Below are 24,907 nucleotides of genomic sequence, written 5' to 3'. Positions count from 1 at the left end.
TTCGATTATGCATTGAGGTAGACCAGTAATTGCAGTGTGACTGTAACATTCAAGAACATTTTTGTTGTGTGAAAAAATGCACAGCAGAACTCTTAAAGGAAAATGAATGGAAGAAGGGGAATTGTACAGAAATACACTATTCTATGCAGGAGTCTTTAAAGGGCTAAAGAGATGTTTGTAAATTAGGCAGGAGCTCAGAAGTAGCCACCTACAGATATCAAGAGGTGAAAAGAGAACTGGAAGTAAAGATTAGCTATTTAAGCAAATAATTAGGACACAATTAAGGCCAATTTGGCCTCTTGCTGAGGGTAAATTGGACTCTTAGATAAACAGGCCGATAACCCTCAGGAAAGAGGGTAAAGAATCCTTTGCTTTTTTTCTTTCTTTTTTTTAAAATTTGGTCTGTACTAGTTTGCTCCTGCAGAAATGGTATGACTAAGACTCCTTGCAAAGCCCAAGTTATTGATCAAGATCCTCCAATGATATACCATCCTCTTAAAGTCCAACTTCAATTCTGTAACAACTCACATATTAACAAAGCATGAAGCCAACATGCAGCCATGAAGATGTTCAATTTATGTTTGATGTCTCTTACTCCTAATACCCTTGAGAGGGTGCTGCTTCAGAGACAGCTTTTGAAAACATTGCTGTTCCGGATTTTCATGTCTGCAGGTGTTTGCTATTAGACACAGCGTCTGATGATTCTCAGGCTGAGCATCTGCCAAGCCACCAAGCCACGATCTTCACTTTTTTTTTTTTAATTTTATTTTTATTTTATTTGACTGGTACAGGAGGAGACTGTTCCTCCTTCTCCAGCAAAGCATCTGGTGGATTCAGTCACTTCTTCTTAAAGTAAGACCCATTCATAGAATCAGTGAGACTATGGGAGGGTAAAGCTATGCGGTCCCCTGTACACACAAAACACCACTCTGAAGGATGATGAATAGGAGTAAAGATTGCCAGGTAGGGCAACCTCAGAAAACAGAAAACTTAGAATAATAAACAAAAAAAAAATAAAACACAACACAAACCTTGAAGATTTTTTTAGTATATTTGCCATCTGGACAATGACTAAGGTTGACAGAAGAAGAATTGATGTCTTTGAGTTGTGGTGCTGAAGAAGAGTCTTGAACATACCATGGGCCACCAAGAAAACAAACTGGTCTGGCTTGGTTTGTTTCTCCTTGGAGGCTAGGATTTTGAAACTCTGTGTCACATGCTTTAGGCACATGGCCAGGAGAGACCAGTCCTTGGAAAAGGATATCATGCTAGGAAGGGTGGGGGAGGGGGACAGCTCAAGAGAGGGAAACCCTAGATGAGATGAATTGATACAGTAACTGAGGTAATGGAGGAATGTGTGTCAGAGTCAGTGTGACTGGCTCAGGACAGGGCAGGCTTCAGGCTGTTGTACATAGGGTTGCTATGAGTTATGGGCAACTCAATGGCACATAACAACCACCATCATTGTATTTAGCACTACACAGTTGTGCCAAGAAATTTGAAGCCCAACTACCTGGCCTACTGACTGGAAGAGATCTATATTTGTTCTAATTCCAAAGAAAGGTGATCCAACAGAGTGTGGAAATTTTGGAACAGTATCATTGATATCACATGCAAGCAAGATTCTGCTGAAGATTATCCAAAAACGACTGGAACAACACATCAACAGAGAACTGCCTGAAGTGCAGCCTGGATTTAGAAGAGGCCATGGCACTAGGGGTATTGTAGCTAATGTTAAATGGATCTTGGCTGAAAGCAGGGAACACCAGAGGAATGTCTATGTTTTATTGACTGTGCAAAGGCATATGACTGTGCGGATAACAACAAACTGTGGCTGACTCTGAGAAGAATGGGAATCCCAGAACATTTGATTGTACTTCAGCAAAACCTATACCTGGACCAAGAAGCACTTGTCAGAACAGAGAAAGGAAACACTGCTTGGTTCAAAATTGGGAATCGTGTACGCCAGGGATATGTCCTGTCTCCGTACCTTTTCAATCTGTATGCGGAATAGATTATCTATGAGGAGAAGTGTGGCATCAGAAATGGAGGTAGACTTATCAACAATCTGCATTATGAAGATGACAACCCTGCTTGCTGAAACTGAGGAGGACCTGAAGTACTTGCTGCAGAAGGTGAAGGACTGCAGCCTTCAATATGGATTGAAGCTCAACATCAAGAAAACAAAGATTCTCACCACTGGGTCGACTGGCAGCATCATGATGGATGATGAAGAGACTGAGATTGTTGATAGCTTGTTTGCTTGGCTCCACAGTCAATACTCTTGGTACCAGCAACCAGGAAACTAAAAGACGAATTGCATTGAGAAAGTCTGTTGTCAGAGACCTCTCCAAAGCACAGAAGAGCAACGATGTCAGTCTAGAGACTAAGGTGCATCTGATCCAGGCCATGGTCTTTTTAATTAGTTGCTATGCACCAGAGAGCTGGACAATGACTAGGGATGATAGGAGAGTTGATGCCTTTGAACTTTGATGGTGGAGAAGAGTATTGAATATACCATGGACTGCTAGGAGAACAAACTAGTTCATCCTGGAGAGGGTGAAGCCAGGCTCCTCCTTGGAGGCAAGAATTCTGAAGTATCATCTGACATACTTTGGACATGTTTGTTGCAAGGCAGGATCAGTCCTTGGAGAGGGATGTCATGCTTAGGAGAGTGGAAGACTCTCGATGAGATGGATTGATTCAGTCATTGGGGTAATGGGGATAGGAGTGTCAGAGACAGTAAGATTGGCAAGGGATAAAGCAGGGTTTAGGGCTGTTGAACATAGGGTCACTGAATCACAGACAACGGCACATTAACAACAGATTTTCGAGAGCTCTGATGAAGTAGTCCACAGGGATTTGTGTTGCTTCCCCTGAAGACATCACCTCTTTGGCATTTCAAATTCACCAGGGACACGAAAAAAAAAAAAAAAGGGCAGTGTCCTCTCATGCACTTCACAGCCTCTGAAAACTGCCTGGTTTGTCAGTTATGAGTCAGCTACATCCCAACCGGATTGAGTTCAAGGTCTGTGATGTGTTCTTGTTGTTAGGTGCCATCAAGTCGACTACAACTCATAACGAGTGATAGATCTGAACTCTGTTAAGAGCCCTGGTAGGTCAGGGCTAATTGATTGGCAGCTAACCAGCAGCCAGCTGTCAGAACTCACCAGCCACTCTATCAGAGAAAGATGTGGCAGGGTGCTTCCATATAGATTTGTAGCCCTGGAATCCACATGGGGTTGTTCTAATCCGTTCTGCAGGGCTGCCATCCATCAGAATCCACTCAAAGGGAACAGGTACTGGGATATTTTCTTCTTGAGCATCTTTTAGAGTCATGAGCCACTTCTTCCAACCGCTCAACTAACAAATCCTCCAGGATTTTTTTGTTTTGTTTTTACCATTAGGCCAAGTAATTGGGTAGCTAAAACCACTATAAAAATGGAGCATTTGAACAAGGAGATTAAAAATATCCTTCCAGTTTGGGTAATTGAGTCTTACCTAATTTATACTAATCCAAACAGAAGTAAATGGGGGGGGGCACTTTTAGGGGATATTCCATTTTTACATAATATTATAGGATGTTTTCCACATTATAAACCTTCCATTAGTGTATATCTGAAAGCATTAGCATGTCCTCCACTTGAGTTGGTCCTATTTCCAAAGGTAAAAAATTTAAAATGTAGCATGTTTTAAAGCATAACAAAACCTGGTACAAAAGATTTGTAACCTGAAAGCCCCAGAGAACAACTCTACCCGGGGAAAATATTGACAAGAAATTAGTATTTGTTAAATAAAATGTGCTTTATACTCCTTGTTCTGTTTCTTTTCACAAATATGACAGAATTTAACCCAATACGTAAGAAAACAGGTAAAGCCAGTCTCTTTCATGGCTTCTCTTTGTGACCTAAATCAAAACATGAAAGAATGTAACGGATCTAATCTTGTATAAACAAGAAAGCACAGGGGAAATGGAGTTAACATTCAAGGACTTGGTGGGGGCCAGTACAGACTTTGTAATAAACTAGTAACTGAGGCTAACATGCTTGCTGTTTTCCCACTAAGGTCTGCCCACTGTCATCAGAGACAGCAGTGACATATATGACCATCTGCGACATATCTACCTTCCTAATACCACTTGGAGCCAGATGACATTCAACGCTATGCAATCCAAATGGACAAGACCATCAGGGGACTCAAGAGTACACTTCTCATGCTGTAATTAGTCTGTGCTGCTTTCTGTAAGGCTGCTCTTGGGATAGAGGAAGGTGAGCTACAAGGGGAGAAATGCAGCCGTCCACGGGCAGCAGGCAGCATGGGGATACAGACGATAATTACTCACGAGGCTGCTTAACTCAGAGCCTCACACCCCAGGTGCAGATCTTTGAAATACTTCCAGGAATAGATTTTTGGGGTTTGTTTGGGTTGTTGGTTTGTTTGTTTTTTTTAAGAAAGGGGGCTGGGGGAGCAGCATTAATAAAAGAACTGAAGTGGTATGTTTTCCGTGGCCATGTTTTCTAAGCAAATGTAATTATCTGGAAATTACCATGGATGGTCAGGTGGTTGGGTTATCACCAAATAAACCAGGATTTGCTCTCAGCAACACTAGAGCCCGGCTCTCCCAAGTAGGCTTCCCACCGTGGTCATGACCTTCACAGAATACTGTTCTTCTGAGATGATTATAAACGAGGGCCTTGTCTCTGGTGGCTCAGTTGAACTGCTATCCCAAAGGTCACACTTCTCTGCCAGTTCGAATCCACCAGCAGCTCCTTGGGGGAAAAGAGGGACAGTCTCCTATGTGGTTTACAGCCTTGGAAACCTACTGGAGAGTCACCCGGGGGGCCTTGAGTTTGAGTTCCAAGTTTCCCTTTTATGCCATTAAAAAATACAGCACAGGATGAAAAAGGCAAGGAAAACTGTGTTTGTTGTACAGTATGTGTCCCAAATGTGAAGAAGTAATTTCCTGAGAAGCAGATAAACATCAAATATTGGGGTCATGAAAGATCATTCAATATTTGGCTCTTGATGATGATGGCAGAGGGATACCATAATTTCTTAAAAAGCTTTATTTGACCCTTAAGTAGAAGCAAATTTACACATGCGCATTTCTGAATGTTTGCCAAACTCCACTAGGTTTCCAGGAATAATCTATTCATTCTGATTATCAGGCCACGCCTCCTTTCCTCAGGCTTCAAGTGTGCAAGGCTTTGGAATTTGACCCCAGGACTATCTGTAAATGACAAAGTATATTATCACATCACTGCTCCACCTCAGTCAATCCTGGGGGAATTTTCTTCAAAGAACCATCACAGTTTATATTCCACAAAAAAAACCCCTAATCCTGATTCTTTTTAAAGTATTAAAAAATGTAGTAAGTCATATTTTGATCCAGTTAGGCATAATAATTTTAAATTTCTTCTCCAAATCCCACTCTCATTCTCAATTTTATTTTACTGGACATTCTCCATTTCCTCTTCAATTTTATTGTCTCTGTGGGTATTAGCAAAGCTTTTCACAAGTTTGCCAATGAACTAGCCCTTGCATGGCCCCACTACCACAACATGAAGCAGTGAATGTCTAGTCCACACTGAGATACAAAAGACATAAAAACACTTTCTGAAACTGAGGGCTCCTATCAGGCTGAAGTCTGATAGAAACACGTCTAAAGTACAAAGATTTTATTCAACCAGTGGTCTCTTGGTGTTACAACAGGCCCAGTAAGACAACCCCGTTGTTTTACACTTGGGAAGCAGCAAGCCCTGTGACAGGCTTGGAATTCACTCCAGGGAGAAAAATCAGTGACAGGTCTGGCTATTTTAACTCTCACCACCACTATGGGGGAAGAGGGGAAGTAAAAATGGAACAACAACAAAATCTCCTCCTAGCTTTTCCAGCAGCTGATCCACAGAACCACGGTGCTAAATCCATGAACTTTATTCTCTTGCTGTGGAAACAGAAGTGGCCACAGCTGGGTTTCTGAGGAGAGGAAGGAAAGAGGACTAGCTTGTATCACTGTTCTTCTGTCAGTTGGCTATACATCAGAATAAACATAGCAATTTGGACCACCACAAATTAGATTGTATTGGGAGGAAGAAGGGAGGTCTTTAATCACAGGATTTTTTTCTAGAACCCCTGAACTATTCTGGGAGAGGTATGCTGCCAGGCAACTAACACACATTACCTCACTTGTTTCATGATTAAACTCGACCACAGAGAACGGGCAGAGGGCAGAAGAGTGCAAGAGTTCCCCACAGGAGTCTAAAAACCTTCTAGTCCAGTATGTTGACACATTCTCGTCCAAACATATTTGTTTTATTCTTCGCACTTGGTCCTGTTCTTTGAAATTAAGTTATGCATACAGGTTAATATTTCACACAAGTCTAGTTTAACAAAGATGGTACACAGGACCCCAGTAAAAAGATATTTAATTTTTTCACCACAAATCTTTTGTTAACAAAGCAGAATTCCAGTTTATAATGAAAACAAAAGCCAAGTAAATAATCCAATAAAACAGAACTAAAAGAAAATACATAGAAGAACTAAAACTTAACAGAAATAATTAAAAATCCCCTCATTGGGTGAATATCATGACATAAGGATCAAGGGAGTGTACAACAGGTAACAAATTATGAAATGTTTTCATCCTCCCTGAAATTTCTCCTTCGAAGCAGAGAATTCAAATTAATGCTGCCACCTAGTGGCCAGCCAAACCAGGCCGCATACTGGAGCAAAAGTGGGGATTCAAGGCCCAACTCTGGGAGTCCCTGTCTAACTCAGGCCACCAACTCCCTACCTTCCTGCAAAATCAACACAGCAACATAGCTCAAAAAATCCCTCCTCAAGAGTCGCAACAGCTTATAAGAAAAACGGCTTTGCTCGTTCCTCTGCCCATTTTAAGGTCAGCTTGCCTAGTCCCATGGGCCAAGAAGGATGAGACAGAACGTGGGCACATCCAGAGTGCTCCTCTGTTCAGAGTGTGTACACAGTAATTTTGATGTCTGTCCCCTCAAATACCTCCTCGATCATTGAGGATACATTCTCCCACTGCAGACGATCAAGGCCACAGCCAATCCTGAAAAACATAAAATTCCTCCATTGGTTAGGATGAAGTTCTCTAGAAAATGGCTCCTTCCCTCTTCCTTTAGGCTGTATCCACCCAAAGCATATGACTTCTGGTCTTACATCTATAGAAAGCCATGGTGGGCATTTAAAAACCAATTCTTCAAAATCATCCAAGGCTCTTCTTACATGTTCTGAGTGTTGAACAGTTATCACTTCCCTTCTGCCTAATCACATACAACTTCCCAATTACGAATAAGACAGTTAAGCAAGGGAGCTCTGTGGCCTGGTGGGAAGGAGTTGGCACTGTCAACCTAAAGGTACACGGTTGCATCGACCTGCTACTGCTCAGGAGGAAGATGGGCAGACTCCTCCTGTCTGATTTACTGCCTCTGAAAGGCCACAGGAGGGTCAGCTATGGACCACTCAATAGTACACAACAGTTAAACATGTATATCCTTGCCATGACATGGGAAACTTACCATCCCTCTATGACTACTGGTGAAAACCAGCTGTGAATGAGAGAAAAGGATGGCATTTTAAAATTCTACCTGTGATAATGAGGGAGCTCTACTGATAAGCTGTACCATGCCAGGCAGTTTGAATCTACCAACTGCTCCACAGGAGAAAGATCGGCAATTTCCTCTTGTGTGATTAAGTGCCTCTGAAAACCCACCGGGGGCCAGCTGTGTGTCAGTTCTGACTCCGCATACACAACACCACTTATGATAATGGCATGTTAATGAAAAGAAAAAGAGGAGGCCAAGAAACCATAGCCCTGGAAGACAAAAGTCAAGACAGAATGTGGGAAATGCCAAGCTGATTGCAATCCTTGAGTGAGGTCGCTGCAACATCCTGGTGAGAAGCTTTAATCAGTTCACAGAACTCTTACATCCCCAGCTCTGGCCCCATGATATTAATTTTGTGATCCTCAACATTCCTGGAAGGTGGAGGACGGAACAGAGGCTTAAAACTGCCAACTCATATCAGAACAAAACTATTAAGCCCCCAAAGAACTGTGAAGTTTCTGATACATAAGGCATGATTACATGTACGACCACCATGGACAACATAGCTACATTACTAAGTAACTGGAGACTCTGAGTAGATTTGCATGCATGCTCTGCAATGACTGAGAACAATTAGGGCAAAACAAAGAGAGGAGGTGACCATAAGCCTATTTCCTGAAAAGAAAGCAAAAAGCCTATAGGATTTCCAATGACAGCCCTCCAAGTTCCCAACTGTTACCCAGTTTAAGAAGTCACTTCAAGGACAAATCCTCCAGTTACTTCTCACACTGACAAACACGCACACACTGTAAAAAGGTCCTAATAATTCACAACCTTATTCATATAGAATGAATAGCCCTGGAAACCCAGAGGGACCCAAATCACAATTGCCCAGTCTTGGTTTTTTAGGTGACATCACTTTACAACAAAGGGCTTCAGATATAGAATGCCTGGAATTCAATCCATGGTACTGAGTAACATACAGCCTGGGCTAAGGAAGGTATGTGTTTCAAGTTTATTATTCTGAGTCATTCAATCTAAACTGGACAGAAGATATGCCAGTAGTCAAACAACTGATTCTCTGCTGATTTTACAAAGTTTAGATATTTGTCCAGTGTTGAGTCCACATTTTGGGTTAACTAAAACCATGAAATCACTGAGGCATTTTCAAATAAGACATGATACCCACCCCCACACCCTCTGTTAAACATTCACTTAGGGCCCTAGGTTTCCTTGCCTTGGCATGGAGAGGCTGGTGACTCCGGCTTCTAGACAATGTGATTTCATAGCCTCCAAACTCTTCTGTAAGTTTTCATATGTTGGTTTATGTGAAGCCCTTTTCTTTGTAATCTAAGTAGAAAGAAAAGGTTGCAATTTTCACTAGTGAAAAATGATAGTACAAAGTCGTTACATTCCCTTAGCACTCTGGTAACAAAAACAAATTTTCACAGCGTAGAATAGAGATAACAAATGTCGTACAGTCCCTCCCACAGTGTTAATGGCCCCTTGGGAAAATGTTCTTATCCAGTGCTGAAAAACTCAGATGCTGACCTGTAATAATCTTTCCTTTCCCTCAGAAGCCTGAGATTAGTAGGCTGTGCCTGTTCTCTATTGTTTCCAAGCAGTAAAGATAAGGCTCTCTATACAACTTCTTCTTCTTTTTTTATTTTATTAGTGTGTGTGTACCGTCAAATCAGATCTGACTGGTACAGGAGGAGATTGTTCCTCCTTCTCCAGCAGAGCATCTGCTGGATTTGAACTGTGCACCTCTGGGATTGCAGTACACCTTCTTGCCACTAGGCCACCAGAGCTCGTCATCTATACAACTTCTAAAAGAAAAGCTAGGTATCTGCATGTGTACCACCTGAAAATCTTCTTTAAAAAAACTAAAGTCACAACATCAGCCTTGAGGGCAGTTGTGGTGTCAAAGCTTTAGTGTTTAGATTGGCACTCCTGGCCACAGATTAAGTTTTTATTTTGTGATGGAGTCTTTACTGCATTAAGGAGGTAAGATTAGGGCTAGATCCAAGCCCACCCTATTAGAGGTCAGAGAAGTGCAATGCTTGCTTGCTTTTGGGATGCTCACTCCTGGTCACAGCATCCAGCTGCTCTCCAACTGAACAGTTAAAAGGATCCTGTCCCAATGATCACCAATCTCTGCAACACTGGCCTGCATCACACAGTCATGTGAGTCATTTCTCTGATGGGTTTTTCTGTGAGACCTTCTAGTGAACCACAGAATCCAAGGGACAAAGAGGACAGCTGACATCGGATATCACAGGATGGTACAGCAGATCAAACATTTGGGATACTGTTGATCTTTGACTTTAGGTAATTATCTCAGTAGAAGGACATAAATGCAGCAATATAAAGGACATCTCCCTCCTGCTGATCAGATCAGGCTTGTAGTGCGCTGTTTAGTAAGTCACCCAACCCCACTTCTAAGGAGGACACAAGTTTTCTGAGGCAAAAACCATTTGGACAATTAAAGAATCCTACATTCAGGTCGAGGACCAGAGAACAACTGAGTAAGTACTGAGTAAGTACTATTACTTGACATGTGGTGGGGAATGACAGAAAACCTCCTTTGGCCAATCTGTCTCTTTTCTCGCCCCCCCCCAAGACATTCTTCTTCCTACCCACGTCTGAGAAAGTTTGGCTTAGAGAATGAGGTGGCATACCAAAATTCTGCACAAGCCTACAATGGGTGGCAGACACGGCGCTCTTTCTCACAGAAGCTACAATGCAACTTCACATTCCTTCTGAAAACAGTGCTCCCGGGAGCCACCACCACCGGATCTAAGCTGGCAGAACAGTGGAAGCTTCTGCATTCTTGGTTTACTACAGTGGGGCATCAAGATCAGCACAAGTACAGGGCAGCCCACCTGTTCACCAATCCTGAGAACATACTGACAACTGGTCCTGACTTACCAAGTAATATATATACCGCCCATCTCTCTTCAGAACAGCCACTTCTCCAGATTTCTTTTCTGAGAAAAAACCAAAAAAAATTAGGAAAACTGAAATGCTAATAATAGCATTTGTAGTTTTGTTGTTCTGTTTTTTTAAAAACTTTAGAGCTCTCAGTTTTCTCTCTCAGAACCAGAAATAATCCAAAAACACCACCTTCAAGAACAATTTGCCCACTTTCCTGGCTTTCTAAATAATGTTATGTGTTTAACTCTGAGTCTTCTTATAACCATATTTTCCCCACATCCCACCTTTTGTCAGCCCCATTTTAACAACTTCAATGTTACTACCCTGAAACTATGTTTCACTTTTTGCTTTCTCAATCTGTTTATATTCAATTGCTCAACTTTGTACAAAGAACTGTACTAGCATTAGAGAACACAGATATATAAAAAGGTTACTAATTGATGGAGTTCTCAGTAAAGAAAAAGTTGCAGTATGTTCTCACACTTGGCAAAATACACAGTACAGATTGATAATAAACTACTTTTGTCTAATGCTAAGACCAGCATTAAGGTGGAAACGGAACCAGTAAACTTAAAATATGGTCATTACAACAGTCTATATTGTTTCAGAAGTTCCATACATCATTTTAATGCACATTTCTGGCTTTAAAATAACTAGTAAAAAGTGACAAAGGAGTTAAAGGAGTTTCTAAACTTCTTGGAACAATAATGCAGGTGCAAACAGAGGATCTTGAATGCCCAGTTAATTCTTGTCCACTTTGGTAAGTATTGCAGTTTCGTTGAGGGTTTCAGGAAGTGGAACAACAATAAAACATTACATAAAGGAAAATCTAAAGTTTTATGAGGTTAGAGATTGTTGGTAAGTGCTGTCTGGGTCAAGAACAATTCATAGGGACGATATGAGCAGCCGAACTCAATCCTGCCCTATCCTGTGCCATCCTCATCATCCCTGACACACTACAGCCCACAGCTAAGTCACCATGTCAATCCATCTCAGTGGGGGTTGTCTCTTTTGTGACCTTCCACCTTTCTAAGCATGATCTCCCTTTCTAAGGAATAGCCTTACCTAGCTACAGGTCCAAAGTATGAAAGACAAAGCTTCGCCATCTTTGCCTCCAAGCAGCACTCTGGATGCACTTTTTCCAGTACATACCTACTTGTTCTTTGGCAGTGCATTGGATATTCAGTACTCTTCTCCAGCACCACAACTCAAAGGAATCAATTTTCCTTGTTATCCTTATTCACTGCCCAACTCTTTGATGTGTAGCAGGGGACTGAGATGACCATGGCCTGAATCGTATGTACCTTAGTCTTCAGAGTGACATAATTAATTGCTCTACATTATTCTGGAGAGGTCCCTGACTACACACTTGCCTAATGCAGTATGTCTCCTGACTGCTGGTACCAGGGGGTTGACTGTTCATCCAAGGAAGATGAAATCATTTTGTTTCAATCCTTTTTCCAGCTATCATAATGTTGACTGTTAATCCTATAATGAGGGCTTTTGTTTTCTTGATGAGATGTAATCCATACCAAAGACGATAGTCCTTGATCTTCTGCAACAAGCATTTCATATCCTCTTCGCTTTCACCAAGCAAAGTTATGTCATCTGCATAATGCAGGCTGTGGACTAGTCTTCCTCCAATCCTGATGTCACGTTTTTCTTCACAGAGTCCAGCTTCACAAAGTGTTTCCTACTATCATGCAGGAAAATCTCGGTAGGTAAATCAGTGCTTCCAATCAGTTCTTCCCAGTTCAGTCATAGCTGACAAGTGAAAATAGAATGGATCTGAAATTGTCAAGGGTAGTTACACCAAAATGATTAACTGGAACTGGAAAATTATGGGTCAACACTTTGCTAGAAACATAAATCTCCCTCCTAAAAAGCACAGGCATCGTGCAAGCTGTCCAAGAGTCTGAAACAGCAAAGCCCTGCTCAACACCAAGAGGCAATGTATTTGTAGTGTGCTTTACTGTTCAAAATGGCTTTCCTAGCCATTGATTTAGCTCATCAATCTCTGCAACAGTGGCATCACCCACAGTCACGGGAGTCATTTCTCTGATGGGTCTGCGTTTCCATGAAACCTTCTAGTGAACCACAGAACCCAAGGAGTGGGGGAACTGAACGGAGGCTCAACACTTGATGTCAGAAATCATAAACTGGTACACTGAATCGAACATGTGGGGCATTTCCACCATTTGATAACTAGTCTGCTACTAATTATTAAAAGAATGGATTGTAAACGCAGTATTGTTCTCTACAGTTCCAACAGTAATCCTGAAGTCCATCAATGAGCCCGCCTAAATGGACACACTGGGCCTCTGGGAAGTCTGCCATTCCAAGGCATCCTCTGGGCATTTCCTCACCTACAGTTATTTACTAGTCTGGTTGTTGCTATTATTATGTGCTGTCGCCTGCAACCCTATGTACAACAGCCCTAAACCCTGCTCTATCCTATGCCAATCTCACCGTCTCTGACACACCTATCCCCATTACCCCCACTGAGTCACTGAATCCATTGATCTCATCAAGGGTCTTCCTCTCTTGTACTGTCTGTCCCTCCACCTTCCCAAGCATGACAACCCTCTCCAAGGACTGGTCTCACTTTGCAACATGTCCAAAGTATATCAAATGAAGCTTCAGAATCCCTGCCTCCAAGGAGCAGCCTGGTCTCACCCTCTCTATGATGAACCTGTTTGTTCTCCTAGCAGTCCATGGTATATTCAATATTCTCCAGCACCACAGCTCAAAGGCATCAATTCTCACATTTTTCAAATCCAGGCTGATTCTGATTTCACTGTAATGGCCATGAATAAACCTGTTCAAACCAGTTCACAGCCATGACTAAGCCTGCCAGAGCTAGTTTAAAAAGTCCTAGGATAAAAGATCCTCTATGATAGGATCCCCTCCTTTGGCATTCGTATCTTATTAAATAAGTGACATGGTTTGGTTTCAAAACTCACGTTGACTTATCAGCTCTTGCACCCCTCCAAACTTCTTCTTGAAAAGGACTGCTATCCCAGCACCCATTCGGCAATCCTCACTTATGCAGTGGGCTAGAGAGTCTGTTTTGGGGCATGCAAAAAGGTCTCCTTTTACATATTTGATCTAAAATGTGTGAAAGAAAATGTTTTATTAGAGAATGGGGGGAAAAGAAAAACCCCATACTACAGCTGTTTCTTTTTCTTTTCTTTCTCCCCCCACCCCCACCCATTTATCTTAAAGCTAAAGTTTTAGAAATTAAGGCATCAAATAAAACCAACCCACAGCCAGCCGGAGTCAATTCCAACTCAGCGGCCCATCATCAGGTTTCCTGGCCTTTAATTCTTTACCTGTGGAGACTACCTATCTTTCTCCCATGGAGGGAAGGACTGATTCGAACAGTCACATTTTAAAGAGCTCATTAAGAACAAACAGCAGGGCTCCCTCAAACAAATGAAAGCATTCGCAAAAGGAAAATGGGGTGGATACTCCCTGACAAGGATTGCATTATCCTTTTCGAAGTTAACCAGTGAAAAGAGAGTGAGAAAATTCAGTTATTGGTTTAATTAGAAAGGGTTTGCGCTTTTGAGCTCACTCCAGGATTCTTTCCGTTCACCAGTAAGTTTTTACGCACTCTGCTTCCTTCCGTATCTTCATTAGGGCTGCCAGCCATGGTACTACGTCGCTAGTTCCAGAGCCTACGTGTTGTCTTCAGCTACGAGAAGGGAAAAGGAAATAAGTATGCTTAGACAGTCTGAAATAATGTGCTGATTGCTCTCACCACCCAACTTTCCCCCTCAAGGGTAGAGTTTTTCCAAAAGGGAGTTCAGCCCATGAGAAGTAAAACAAAAAACTCCGCTGGGAGGTGAGAGTGAGGAGGGAAGACATCATTCAGCAGCAGCATGAATCGCTCCTCTTTTCGCGCTTCTGCAGGACCGCGAAGCGAGCAAAGGCGGTCCCCAGATCCGCCTCCTCCTTTCTCCACCCACTGTGGACAGAGGGCGGCATAAATCAGTCCCCTTTTCTCTGCTTGGCGCTAAAGGACTTTCCCAAGTGGGTCGGCCCTAGATGGAGAAAGGAGGGACCTGGCGACAGTCTCAATAAGCAGCATCGGGGAAGGGACAGGGGAGTGTGAGTGATGGGCAGGGTTAAAAGGAAAGGCGGCTTCGCAAGGGTCACTCCCTTTTACTGGGGGGGGTGGGGGGTGGACAAACTGGAGAAGCCTCCCTTTACTGATTCCATAGGGCTGATCAACGTGCGTGTAGGTTCTCTCCTGGGGTTCCGTTTGCAATTGGGGAAGCGGCTCAAAAGTCCCAGTATTACCAGGGTCTCCCTTCACGTGGAAAAGAGTTGTCACCTAGGAGGCCCCCGCCCCGCGAGGAAGGGATCCGCATCCTGCGCTGGTAGGTGGGGAGCCCGGACGAGCCCAGAGGCGGAACCAATCCCGCTGCATCCCTGTTCGTACGCACCTAAGATGGCCGCCCACCACTCGGTAGCGGGGCGGAAATGAACCCCTCTACCTAGCTAGCTGAGCCCACACTCTTTGGTGATGGCCGCCGAACTTCCGGCGGTAAATTCCGTGCAATCTCCCGCCGTCGCCCCGGCATGCGTGACGACACAGCGGACGGCGAGTTAGGAAGAGCGGCACTTGCGCATTAGCATCGGGGAAGTGTCTCCACTGGTAGCCGAGTCGGGGGTGGGTAGTTGCGAAAGGGCTTAGTTAGCGCCTGCGTGATACTAGGATCTAGGAGGTGACTGAGTTGAAGGGTCTGATGCGTCGTGAAGAGGAGAGTATACACTTCTGGCTGTGGGTGGTGGCAAATCAGGAGACGGGGCGTGGCTTCTAGGACGCCTGCGCAATGTTCTTTCAAGGGTGGGTGGGACGAGCCCAGAATTGTCAGTGGGGGCGTGGCTTTAGTGGCGCCTGCGCAGAGACGGTTGGAGGGAGGCCCGATTCCTCTTTGTTCAGGTTCGCCATTTTGCGAGTTAGCGGCCGTGGCGGCGGGAGCGGCGGCTGGAGCCTCTGATTGGGCGTCGGAGTCCGGTACTGGAGCCAATCAGCGCGGGCAGCGGACCGGGGGAGCGAGGCACGGTGAGTATGAGGAGCCAATATCCAGCGGCCCAGAGACGGCCCCAGCGCCCCGATTGGCGGGTCTCGCTGACCACTCAGGAGAGGCCCAGGGGTCCGTCGAGCCCGGGAGTGGAGCTGAGCCTACCCGAGCCAGGGGACTGTCTTTGCCGGCCTGGAACCGGCCGGGGCCTCGGGTCACAGCCTCCTAAAGCCTGCAGGGAGCTACCCTGTGCGGGAATGGCGCCGCCAGGAGCTGGTAGCTCGGGGTCCCGACCCTCGCAGGGTGCCGTTGCCGGTCGAGGAGGCGTCCCTTGTCCCCCGACCTTTACACCAAGTTCTCATGTCGCAGACCTAGAGCTGGCCTTGCCCGTCATGAATGTCCCTACGCTCAGGTACACACGAGCCCCCCGGGCCTCGGCGGTTTTATGTCCCAGTGGTTCCAGCCTTAAAACTTTGCATTCTCCACGCTCCGGCCTTCGGGACGGCCACTCCTCCCCCAGCCTTCGGAGTGTGTCTGGTCGGTCTGGGTCGGGGGAGGGAGTCCGAGGGGATGCGCGCCCGGGTCCCCCCCGACGGGGTGGACGGCGGGGCCCATTCGCGCGCCCACCGCCCCGCCCGCCGTGACCAGCCCCCTCCTGGCTCGTCATTTCCTCTCCTCCCGCCCCGCTCGCCCGGGCCACCACCGCACACCTCCGTCTTGGAGCCCAACCAAGGGCGCTGCGTGTCTGGCCGGGCTTGGAAAGCCATCCATTCAGTGCCTGCGACCTCGCTCTTGGAAGATCGATGGCCCTGCGCCTTCTTTTGCCCGGAGGCTGCACGGCTTTCCGTACAGCCTTACCTCCTTGCTCACTCATCTGTGAACTCCCCCTCCCCTTGGGAAATGGAATCCCTACGTGTGTCCATATTGGCCTTGCGTGTGTTCCCCAGGACTCTGGTGTTCGCTGTTTCCAGGCTTGTCATTTTTTTTGTGTGTGTGTGAAAGTGTGTGTGTATGTACTTTCTACTCCCCTCTTTAAGGTTTTCTCATCACATGTGTTTAGAATTGAGTGTGATGGAGCCCTCCTTAGGATGAGATTAGGATGAGAGGAGATCTTCGTTGGCAGCCAAATGTGGAGCAGTTAGTCCGTGCCAAGCCTGGATCAGTGTGATGGGGAGTGGTGTGGACAGAAGTAAACAGGAATGGTTCCTGCCCAGTGTAGATTGGCAGGTGAACAGCTAGTGTAGGTGAGTGCTCTGAGGGGACTAATTTGAGCCCTGTGGAAGTATTTGTGTGCTGGCTATCAAAGGCCCAGTAACGCTGCCACTTTGCTGGCCCACAGAGGCATATGCAGCAGCACAGTTTGTTTGAGGCAGAGGGCAGAGCTTGGGCTGGACGGCCTGGTAGGCACAAGGCCTGCTGAGGGCTTTTAGCACTTCATTCTGTCCAGAGTGTCAGGTAGGAGACTTGTGCTCTTGTCCTGTACCACGCAGTCAGAACTTACCTGTAGCTGACCGACCAGTGGATTTGCAGAGGCTTAAAGTGCATGGGAGGAGAGTGCCCATTTTCCTCCGGCATTTAGTTCAAGAAGTTTTTTGTGTTTTGGTTTTTTTTTTTTTAAAGATTGGAAAACTCATTTCTGACCTGTCTTCTTGTACCCTGGATCAGTGGCTGACTTGAGGGGAGGTGGAAAAAACTTCTCTTAGAACATGGAAAAAAATCTTTTTACTAATGTGAACTCCCTAGTAATGTCCCTGGCACTTTGAGTAAGTCTTCAATATGGTGCCTATTTTTATAATTCCATTTGCTAAGTTCACTTAACTGGTGTCAGAAGACAGCGTTCCACTCTCATTGCTAAAACTTTGAGGAGCGTTTTTTGTTTGCACTCTTGACATAAGATTTTATTCCTTGCTATAATCATTTTCTTTGCTCTTGTAGCCCTTGTACTCATTAATAGATGTAGAAGTCTGACTTAAAAAATGTTTTTATATATTCGACCTTGGAGTAGGTGATTTAGCCTTGGTACTACAAGATGAGTGTATTTGTTTGCCTCAAAACCAGAAAACACTTGCATTTTCAAAGTTTTGGTCTGCTCACGTGCCCCCAGTTGTCTTAGAACTCCTTAGTGGCCACTGAGAGACTTACCTCGGTTCTTAAGAGTCACCAGTTGGTGAGCACTTCACGGCTAACCAAAAAGTTGGGTGTCAGAACCCACCTGGTGACTCTTGGTGGTCAGCTTCTAAAAGTTAACAGCCTTGCAAATACCATGGAATGCAGTTCACTAGCACATGAAAGTCACTATGAATAAGAATATTTCTAGTTGGTTGTGTTTCTCTTTTCTGTTCTGCCCCTATCTTGTTTTTAATCTGTTCATGTGCTAAAAATATTTCTTTCCTTGTGTTTTTGTAACTTCCATAGGATGGTGGGGAAACTGGGCAGCCCTTTGTCCTTTAGCCCATATCAAGCACAGATTAGGACCTATTTGTGAATTGTGAAATCAGGTTAGTGAGTCAAAACAGCAGAAAATATCAACTCTCATTTTATATTCTGTAAGGATAAATTTTCCGTTCCGTGTTTTTGTATGTTAATGACTAGGAAAAAACCAGAACCACCCCCACTACTGGCCAGTTGGTCCCAGCATTCATTACCTCTCCATCTGGTTTCTGAGGCCATCAATCTTAGCTGAGAGGCCGCCTCCTCTTTCTTCTGTACTGGTGGTTGGTGTTTTCAGACCCCTGACCTTTGGTTGACAGCTCAACACATAAACTGCTATGTCTCCAGAGTTGCTTATATGTAATTAGAACTGTTATGAAATAGGTTTCTGATTGTTGTCGTTGGTAGGTGCCCTCAAGTCAAGCACAACTCATAGCGACCCTTTGAACAAAAAAATCTGAACCCTGTTCTATCTTGCTCCATCACACTTCTGACACACAAGAGCCCACTGAGTAGTCACCATATCAGTCCACCTGATTGAGGGTCTTCCTCTCCTTCAGCGACCCTCCACCATTCCCAGCATCATGTCCTTCTCCAAGGAATAGCACCTCCTAGCAACATGCCCAAAGTATAGGAGGCAAAGCCTCATCGTTCCTGCCTCCAAAGAGCACTCCAGCTGCACAGTCTCCAAGACATATCTGTTTATTCTCTTCTGACTGTAAGTCATAATAGAAAAAAGTTTAAAAACCAGTTTATAGACTAGCGCGTTTTTCAGAGGCAGTAAATCATGCGGGAAGATTATCTTTCTCCTGAGGAACAGCTGGTGGTTCCAAGCCATGTCCTTTGGGTTGACAGCACCCCTGCTGATCTGTTAGCCAGCAGAGCTCCCCTTAGCAATATGCAGAAATATTTAAGATCTTTTGAAGAATAGGACTTTTAAAATAATCCAGAAGGGGGGTGCTAAAGTATGCACGAAACAATGTTGGCCACAAATTAAAAACTGTTGAAGTTGGGTAATGATTATGGGTATTAATGTTGTGTTTTCCCCTTCTTTTGTATATATTTTCAGATTTTCATTATGAAAATTAAAACTGAGCCTGAAACAACAGACCTATCAGGAGAAAACACTCTCTCCTTTATAGCATGTGTACATGCTATAAAGAACAGTCAGCTATAGGGGACCAAAAAGGCAACTTTAGCCTAAAGGTGAAACTCAGAAAGCAGGAAGGGACAGAGAAGGATAAATGGAAACCTTAAACATAGGAGGATGTAGGAAACTGCTGTTTTGTTTTAGAGATTGAAATCAATGTCATGTAACAATATGTGTATAAATGGTTGTGTGGAAACAAATTTAAGGCTGGAGAACATGAGGGAAAGTCACAACCTTAGTAAATAATCTGAGTCTATTTCTTAATATTCAATCTATAAGTATTAATACCATTTCTTTTCATTCCTTGCCCTTGGTTGAAATGCAAATCTTTAAATGTTCACAATTGTTTAACTAGGCCTTTCTTTCTTAAAAGAGATTTCAGCATGCAAGTACACACTATCTGTAATTGTCTGGTAGGCAACAAATATATGTTACAAATCAAATCGCTTACTCTCTCAAGTATGTGTGCAGACTGGAATCAGGCTTAAGTAAGTCTTCAACAAAGAAAGCTTGTAGCATCATGACTATTTCTAAGAACACATAATATTGAGACACAGAGTTGCCAAAAGAAAAGCAGTAAAAACATTTTTGAAACAGCATTCTGGGATCTTTGTGATGACTGTCCATTGTCCTCCTAGTTTAAATACAAAAGTTTCCTATTGTACCCTTTTTTTAAGAAATGAAATACAGTAATAGATACCTCCATTAGTGTTAATTGTTTGGCAGAGCTGTGGTTCCCAGTCTCATGTTAATTCCTCTCTCAGCATTTTCAACAGGAGTGTACCTTGGCGTCTCCTAGTATCTCCACGGTACAGTACACTGTGAGCAAGATTCTGACATGGAACAGTACACAACCAACAGCAACAGTTCAACGGAGCAGATTGTGGTGCAGGCTGGACAGATTCAGCAGCAGGTATGGAAGAAAAATGGCATTACCAATAATAATGCTAATAATACCACCACCACTCACTTGGTAGATATGTTGTTCTGGAGGTGTTTGGGTATGTTCCAGGTCTTGTCAGATACTTTGACTTGTATAAAAGTGGTTTTTGAAGATGAGGTTTATTGTAATACCTCTCCTGTTCCCTCTGTTCAGGACGCTTGTGTCCAACCCATGACCACTTAGAAATCTGTTCTTCCTGACACCTTGACTTAATAAAATACCCTCATCTGTCATTAAAAGTCAAAACACCTGGTATATTTTGGGGGTTTTGTTTTTGTTTTTTCTTGTGTACCACTGAATTGGATCTGACTGGCACAGGAGAAGATTTTTCCCCTGTTTCTCTAGTGGAGTATGTGGTGGATTCAAAATGCACGGCTTCAGGATTGCAGTGCAATTTCTTGCCACTAGGCCACCAGAGCTCCGTTACACTAGCATGTTTTCAGATGGAAATTTGGAGTTATTTGGGGATTTTGCCCCTGAATACATCTTCTTGATTGTATTAGCTCATGATTTAGTTATGTGTTTGGCTACAATAGAGAAACCATTAGCTTTTAAAAAAAATCATTGATCCACATTAGTGCTTTTGCTGGAAAGGTGGTTACTTTAGCTTCAGAATAACATTTAGGTGCTACTCTTAAGAGATTAAACACATATTAGTAGAAATGAATGCCCTTTGCTGATGTATCCCTAATTCAGATAGGTTGCTTTCTTGGATTAATATCCAGATTACATTTTCTAATGCCTTTATTTCTTACTATATTCCTTCCCACTCAAAGGGGGGCTCTGGTGGCATCATTCAGAGGGAGTTATGCTGCTAACCTGTAAGCTATCGTTTGAATCCACCAGCAGGTCGGCTAGGTGTCACTTCTGATTCGATAGCAATGAATTTTACTTTTTTTTCCTTCCTCTCCCTATGAAAGAAAGCAGACATAGATTGTGTTTCAGTATGATCATTATCATATCTTGGGTGTTTCGTTTCTAAAAATAGAACTTAACTCATTTAGGAAACTAATAGAGAAATCAAAGGAAAGAGTTACTAACTCTTGAGTAAAAGATAAATTCCCCAAGTCTCTTGGTGGCTCTCCCTCTCACACAACTCCTGTGATTCTTGACAGCTTCTTTCCACTGTCTTCTTAGAGAAATGCTTTCTATGAAGAAAGACCATGCAAGCCAGTGCACTTCAGGTGAATTTTCACTCGGCCTGAAATTACCATTGTCGTCATCATGTGCCATCGAATCACCTGTGACTCATAGTGACCCTATGTACAGTAGCTCTGAACCCTGCCCTTTCCTGGGCCAGTCTCACTAATCCCAACACACCAACCCCCATTTCCCCGGTTACTGTATCAATCCATCTCATCCGGGGTCTTCCTCTCCTGCACTGTCCCTACACCCTTCTGAGCATGATGTCCTCTAAGGATCTGTCCCTCCTGACCACATGCCCAAAATATGTGAGACAGAGCTTCAAAAACCTGGCCTCCAAGGAGAAATTTGGCTTCACCGTCTCCAAGACAGAGTTACTTGTTTTACTTGTTTAAGACTCTTCTCCAGCCCCAAAATTCAAAGGCATTAGAAGATATAAAAAGTAAATTTGATTTAAGCGAGAACATTGCTTCTGGTAGTCCAGTTAGGTAGAAATAATCTTTTTTTTTTTTTTAGAGTTACACAAACAAAAAAGAAATCTTTAATATTTCCCGCAAATATAAAATGTAATATGGTAGACAGGACAGCAAGGCTTTTATACATTTTATATATGACATTTGACCATATTTTCAGTCACCATAATATCTTCTCTCCAGATTGAAAAAAATAGTATGCTAAAAAAAAAAATAGTATGCTGATTTCTGTAAGAAAGCTTTTTCCCCCGTACAAAAATCATATAATGGCCAACAAGTCACAACAGTGCAATAGGTAGAGGTTAAAAAGCACACAGAACGGGTGCTGAAAATAAATACAAAGTAGGAAGGAATTTGTGTCCATCATCTTGAGTGTGTGTGTGTTTGCTTTCACTACGGGGAGATTCTGACCTGTCTCAAGAATGCCATTTACTTCCACTGAGTGCAATGGAGATACAGCTGTCGGAAAAAAAGCTTCAGGTGATGCAGACAAGAATTTGAGGCAAGAGGGTGTATGTATGTGTGGGGATAGGGAGGTGTGTCTTAGCTGTCATTAAAAAGAAAAATTTCTTTTTTCTATTGCTCAGTTGTGTCAATTGGGAGTTCATCAGTAGACTCGATGAAGTGATAAGAGTAATTTAAAACTTCTGTCTAAGAAGATACATATGCTTGCTCAGGCAAAGAGACATTTACATTCTAGCCAAAGCAAGTAATAGAAATCCTTTTGTTCATAACAAAAGGTCATTCACAAAAAGGATTTCTGGTTTTAAAACAGATCCTTTTTGAGGATGGACTGGGTCAATGCTGCTGCCTTCAGCTGTGAAGTATTTGCTGATTATGAGCAGTGTTAACTGAGGGTAGAGGGGGGGCGGGCCAGTGCTGCTCCTGGGTGCTTGTGGCATAGCTACAGTCCTGGCCCAGGCCTAGTGCATGGGCAGCCAGCTTTATCTGTGACCAAACGTAGCTGTCCTGGTGATGTGGCTCCTACTGCGGTTTGGAACTACAATGTGAGCAGGATAAAGTGGTAAAGAAAAGCCCCAGAAAGCCGTTCTGGCCAGTCAGAAGATGTGAGGCAGCTCCCAGCATATCATCTGCACCAAAACGGTAGAAAAGGCACAAGCAAGGGTGACTGGGTGAGCAGAGATCTTGACAGTCAGACAACAATCAAGCCACAAGGCAGACACAGCACTTAACTGGCTTCTGTTTTTTCCTCCTTGAATGAAAGATACTGATCTTGCTGTGGCTGGGGGAAAAAAAAGTAAAGACAATTTTTGGTTTTAAAAAGAAGCCACTCAAGGATTAAAATAGTTATTTTAAGTTAAACAAGAAAATGAATCTTCAAATAAACTGCTATTATCTGGAAAACTCATCTGTCCTCTAGAAGTCCAAACTGCTTTCGTTGCTTTGTCCCATAACCTGAGCCTGGAGGGTAGAAGTCAAACATTAAGAGGAAGGAAAGCATCGCTGAGGAGAAGAGTCATCTTTACAGAACGTACACAGGGGTTGTGCACGCCGAGTCCCAGCCTTACAGTAAGATGCACAGGTCTGTGAGGCTAGTCCACCAGGTGGCTCAGATGGGCGTTTCCTTCCTGTCCTTGCTTGGCGATGGCTTTCCTTGCTCCTTGATGGCCTTTGGCTGCTCTTTCACTGCTTTTGTTTCGTGCGCACTGTCTCTGGGTGGCTGAACTCCGGCCCCACGCCACTCGGGTTCCTCCTCATCAGGCACCTGCTGCTCGGCCTGCGCCCGCTGCAGCTGCAGCAGCCGAAGCTGCACTCGCAGTTCAATGATGGCCTCCCGCTCTTCGTGGATTGCTTGGTTCAAGTGATTGTTCTTGATCTTCAGCTCTTCATTTTATCTCTGTAAATCCTCCAGGATGATCTGCAAGTTCCTCTTCATCTTCACTCTCACTCTCACTATCAGAGGAATACTCCTCAGTTTCACTTCGGCCATGCTGTTGACGACTCTGGATTTCTGCAATCTCCGCTCTCAGACGCTCTATCTCTTCTTTCTCTGAGGCAATATGTCTGCCCAGAAACTGCTCCATGGCTACAAGCTCCTCCTGCTCAGTCAGAATCTCATTCCCCTGGGCAAGGAGGATATTAAAACTTCTTCATTTTCACTCATTTCTTCTTTGGAAACATCATCTTGTGCAATCTTGGTTTCACACTCTTGTCTTTTAGCTTCTCTCAGTTTTCTTTTGAGGGCTGTCAAAATTCTTTGTACTTCCCATAATCTTTCTTTTGATAAATCCTTTATGCCACCTTGTAAATCTCAATGTAAACAATTAAAAAGAAACTCCTGTCTTCGGATCTCCTCCTTGATGTTCTCCTGGGTGTCTGGAGGTAGAAATAATCTTAATTTGGGGATGGGATTTAAGAGCAGTGACCTAATGAAAATTATTTTTAGTTCATTTAAGACCCAGAAATTTTTTTCCCCTTTATTTCCATTCATTCATTGTTGCATATTTTCCTTCCTACCCGCCCCTCCCCACATTTCACTTTTCTCTTTTGGGGGAAAAAATTCTTTTCATTGTTATACAATCCCTCCCCCACCCCAGGTCCACTTTACTATGCAGTTCTTACTCTGGGCTCTTGTCATGCAAATAGTACCTAATCCTATATCCCTTTGAAACCTTTCTCTCCCTCAAATCTGTTTCAATGCAGTGTACATTATTTTTCTCCTTTTCTTAGTTTTACCCCAAACCTGATGTCAGTCCTGCTTTATAACAGTGGTGCACGGTATTTGTCCTTTTGTGGCTGAGATATTCCACTCAGCATAATGTCCTCCAGAGTCACCCATTTTATATATTATTTCATGAGTTCTTGTTTTTCAATGCTGCATAATATTCCAGTGTGTGAATATACCACAGCTTCTCTATCCTTTGTTGGTGGGCACTTGGGTTGTTTCCAACTCATTGCTATTGTGAGTAAAGCAGCAATAAACATAGATGTGCATATATCTGCTTGGGTGGCAGTTCTGGTTTCTTTAGAGTATATTCCCAGTAGTGGAATTGCTGGGTCAAATGGTATTTCTATTTCCAATTTTTTGAGAAAGCTCCATACCTCCTCCTGTAGAGGGTGTACCATTTTACACTCCCGCCAACAGTGAATAAAGGTTCCAGAAAGTCTTTTTTTTTTAAATTTTTTTTAATTATTATTATTTTTGCATGCGTGTACCGTCAAATCAGATCTGACTGGTACAGGAGGAGGTTGTCCCTCCTTCCCCGGCA

General features: G+C 43.6%; 1 protein-coding gene and 1 pseudogene across 1 annotated transcript; both read right to left on the bottom strand.

The window, feature by feature from the left end:
• Positions 1-6,969: 6,969 nt before the first annotated feature.
• On the bottom strand, positions 6,970-14,160 carry OARD1 (O-acyl-ADP-ribose deacylase 1). Its single transcript, XM_006882011.1, has 5 exons — positions 14,122-14,160; positions 13,469-13,613; positions 10,500-10,558; positions 8,806-8,918; positions 6,970-7,072 (listed from the first exon to the last, which is right to left on the bottom strand). Exons 1-5 carry the CDS (start codon positions 14,158-14,160, stop codon positions 6,970-6,972), a joined length of 459 nt encoding a protein of 152 aa, XP_006882073.1.
• Positions 14,161-23,247: 9,087 nt separating this feature from the next.
• The window catches only part of LOC102873853, a 38,373-nt pseudogene continuing 36,713 nt past the window's right edge, over positions 23,248-24,907 (bottom strand).

This window comes from Elephantulus edwardii, unplaced genomic scaffold (assembly GCF_000299155.1).
Source record: "Elephantulus edwardii isolate Elephantulus edwardi_28Jun2011 unplaced genomic scaffold, EleEdw1.0 scaffold00017, whole genome shotgun sequence".
Taxonomy (NCBI): domain Eukaryota; kingdom Metazoa; phylum Chordata; class Mammalia; order Macroscelidea; family Macroscelididae; genus Elephantulus; species Elephantulus edwardii.
Note: the sequence above shows the minus strand (reverse complement) of the source record. Positions and strands in the feature narration are given on the sequence as shown.

Bases quoted from the DNA above. Each gene is read 5' to 3' on its own strand.
- OARD1 (XM_006882011.1), bottom strand. From the start codon at position 14,160: ATGGCTGGCAGCCCTAATGAAGATACGGAAGGAAGCAGA. The intron at 10,559-13,468 runs GTGAGTTTTGAA...GTTTTTTCTCAG, and splicing joins GCAAGAGCTGATAAGTCAAC to AAAAGAAATCTGGAGAAGTG. The intron at 8,919-10,499 runs GTAAGTCAGGAC...CTTTCTACTTAG, and splicing joins GGCGGTATATATATTACTTG to ATTACAAAGAAAAGGGCTTC.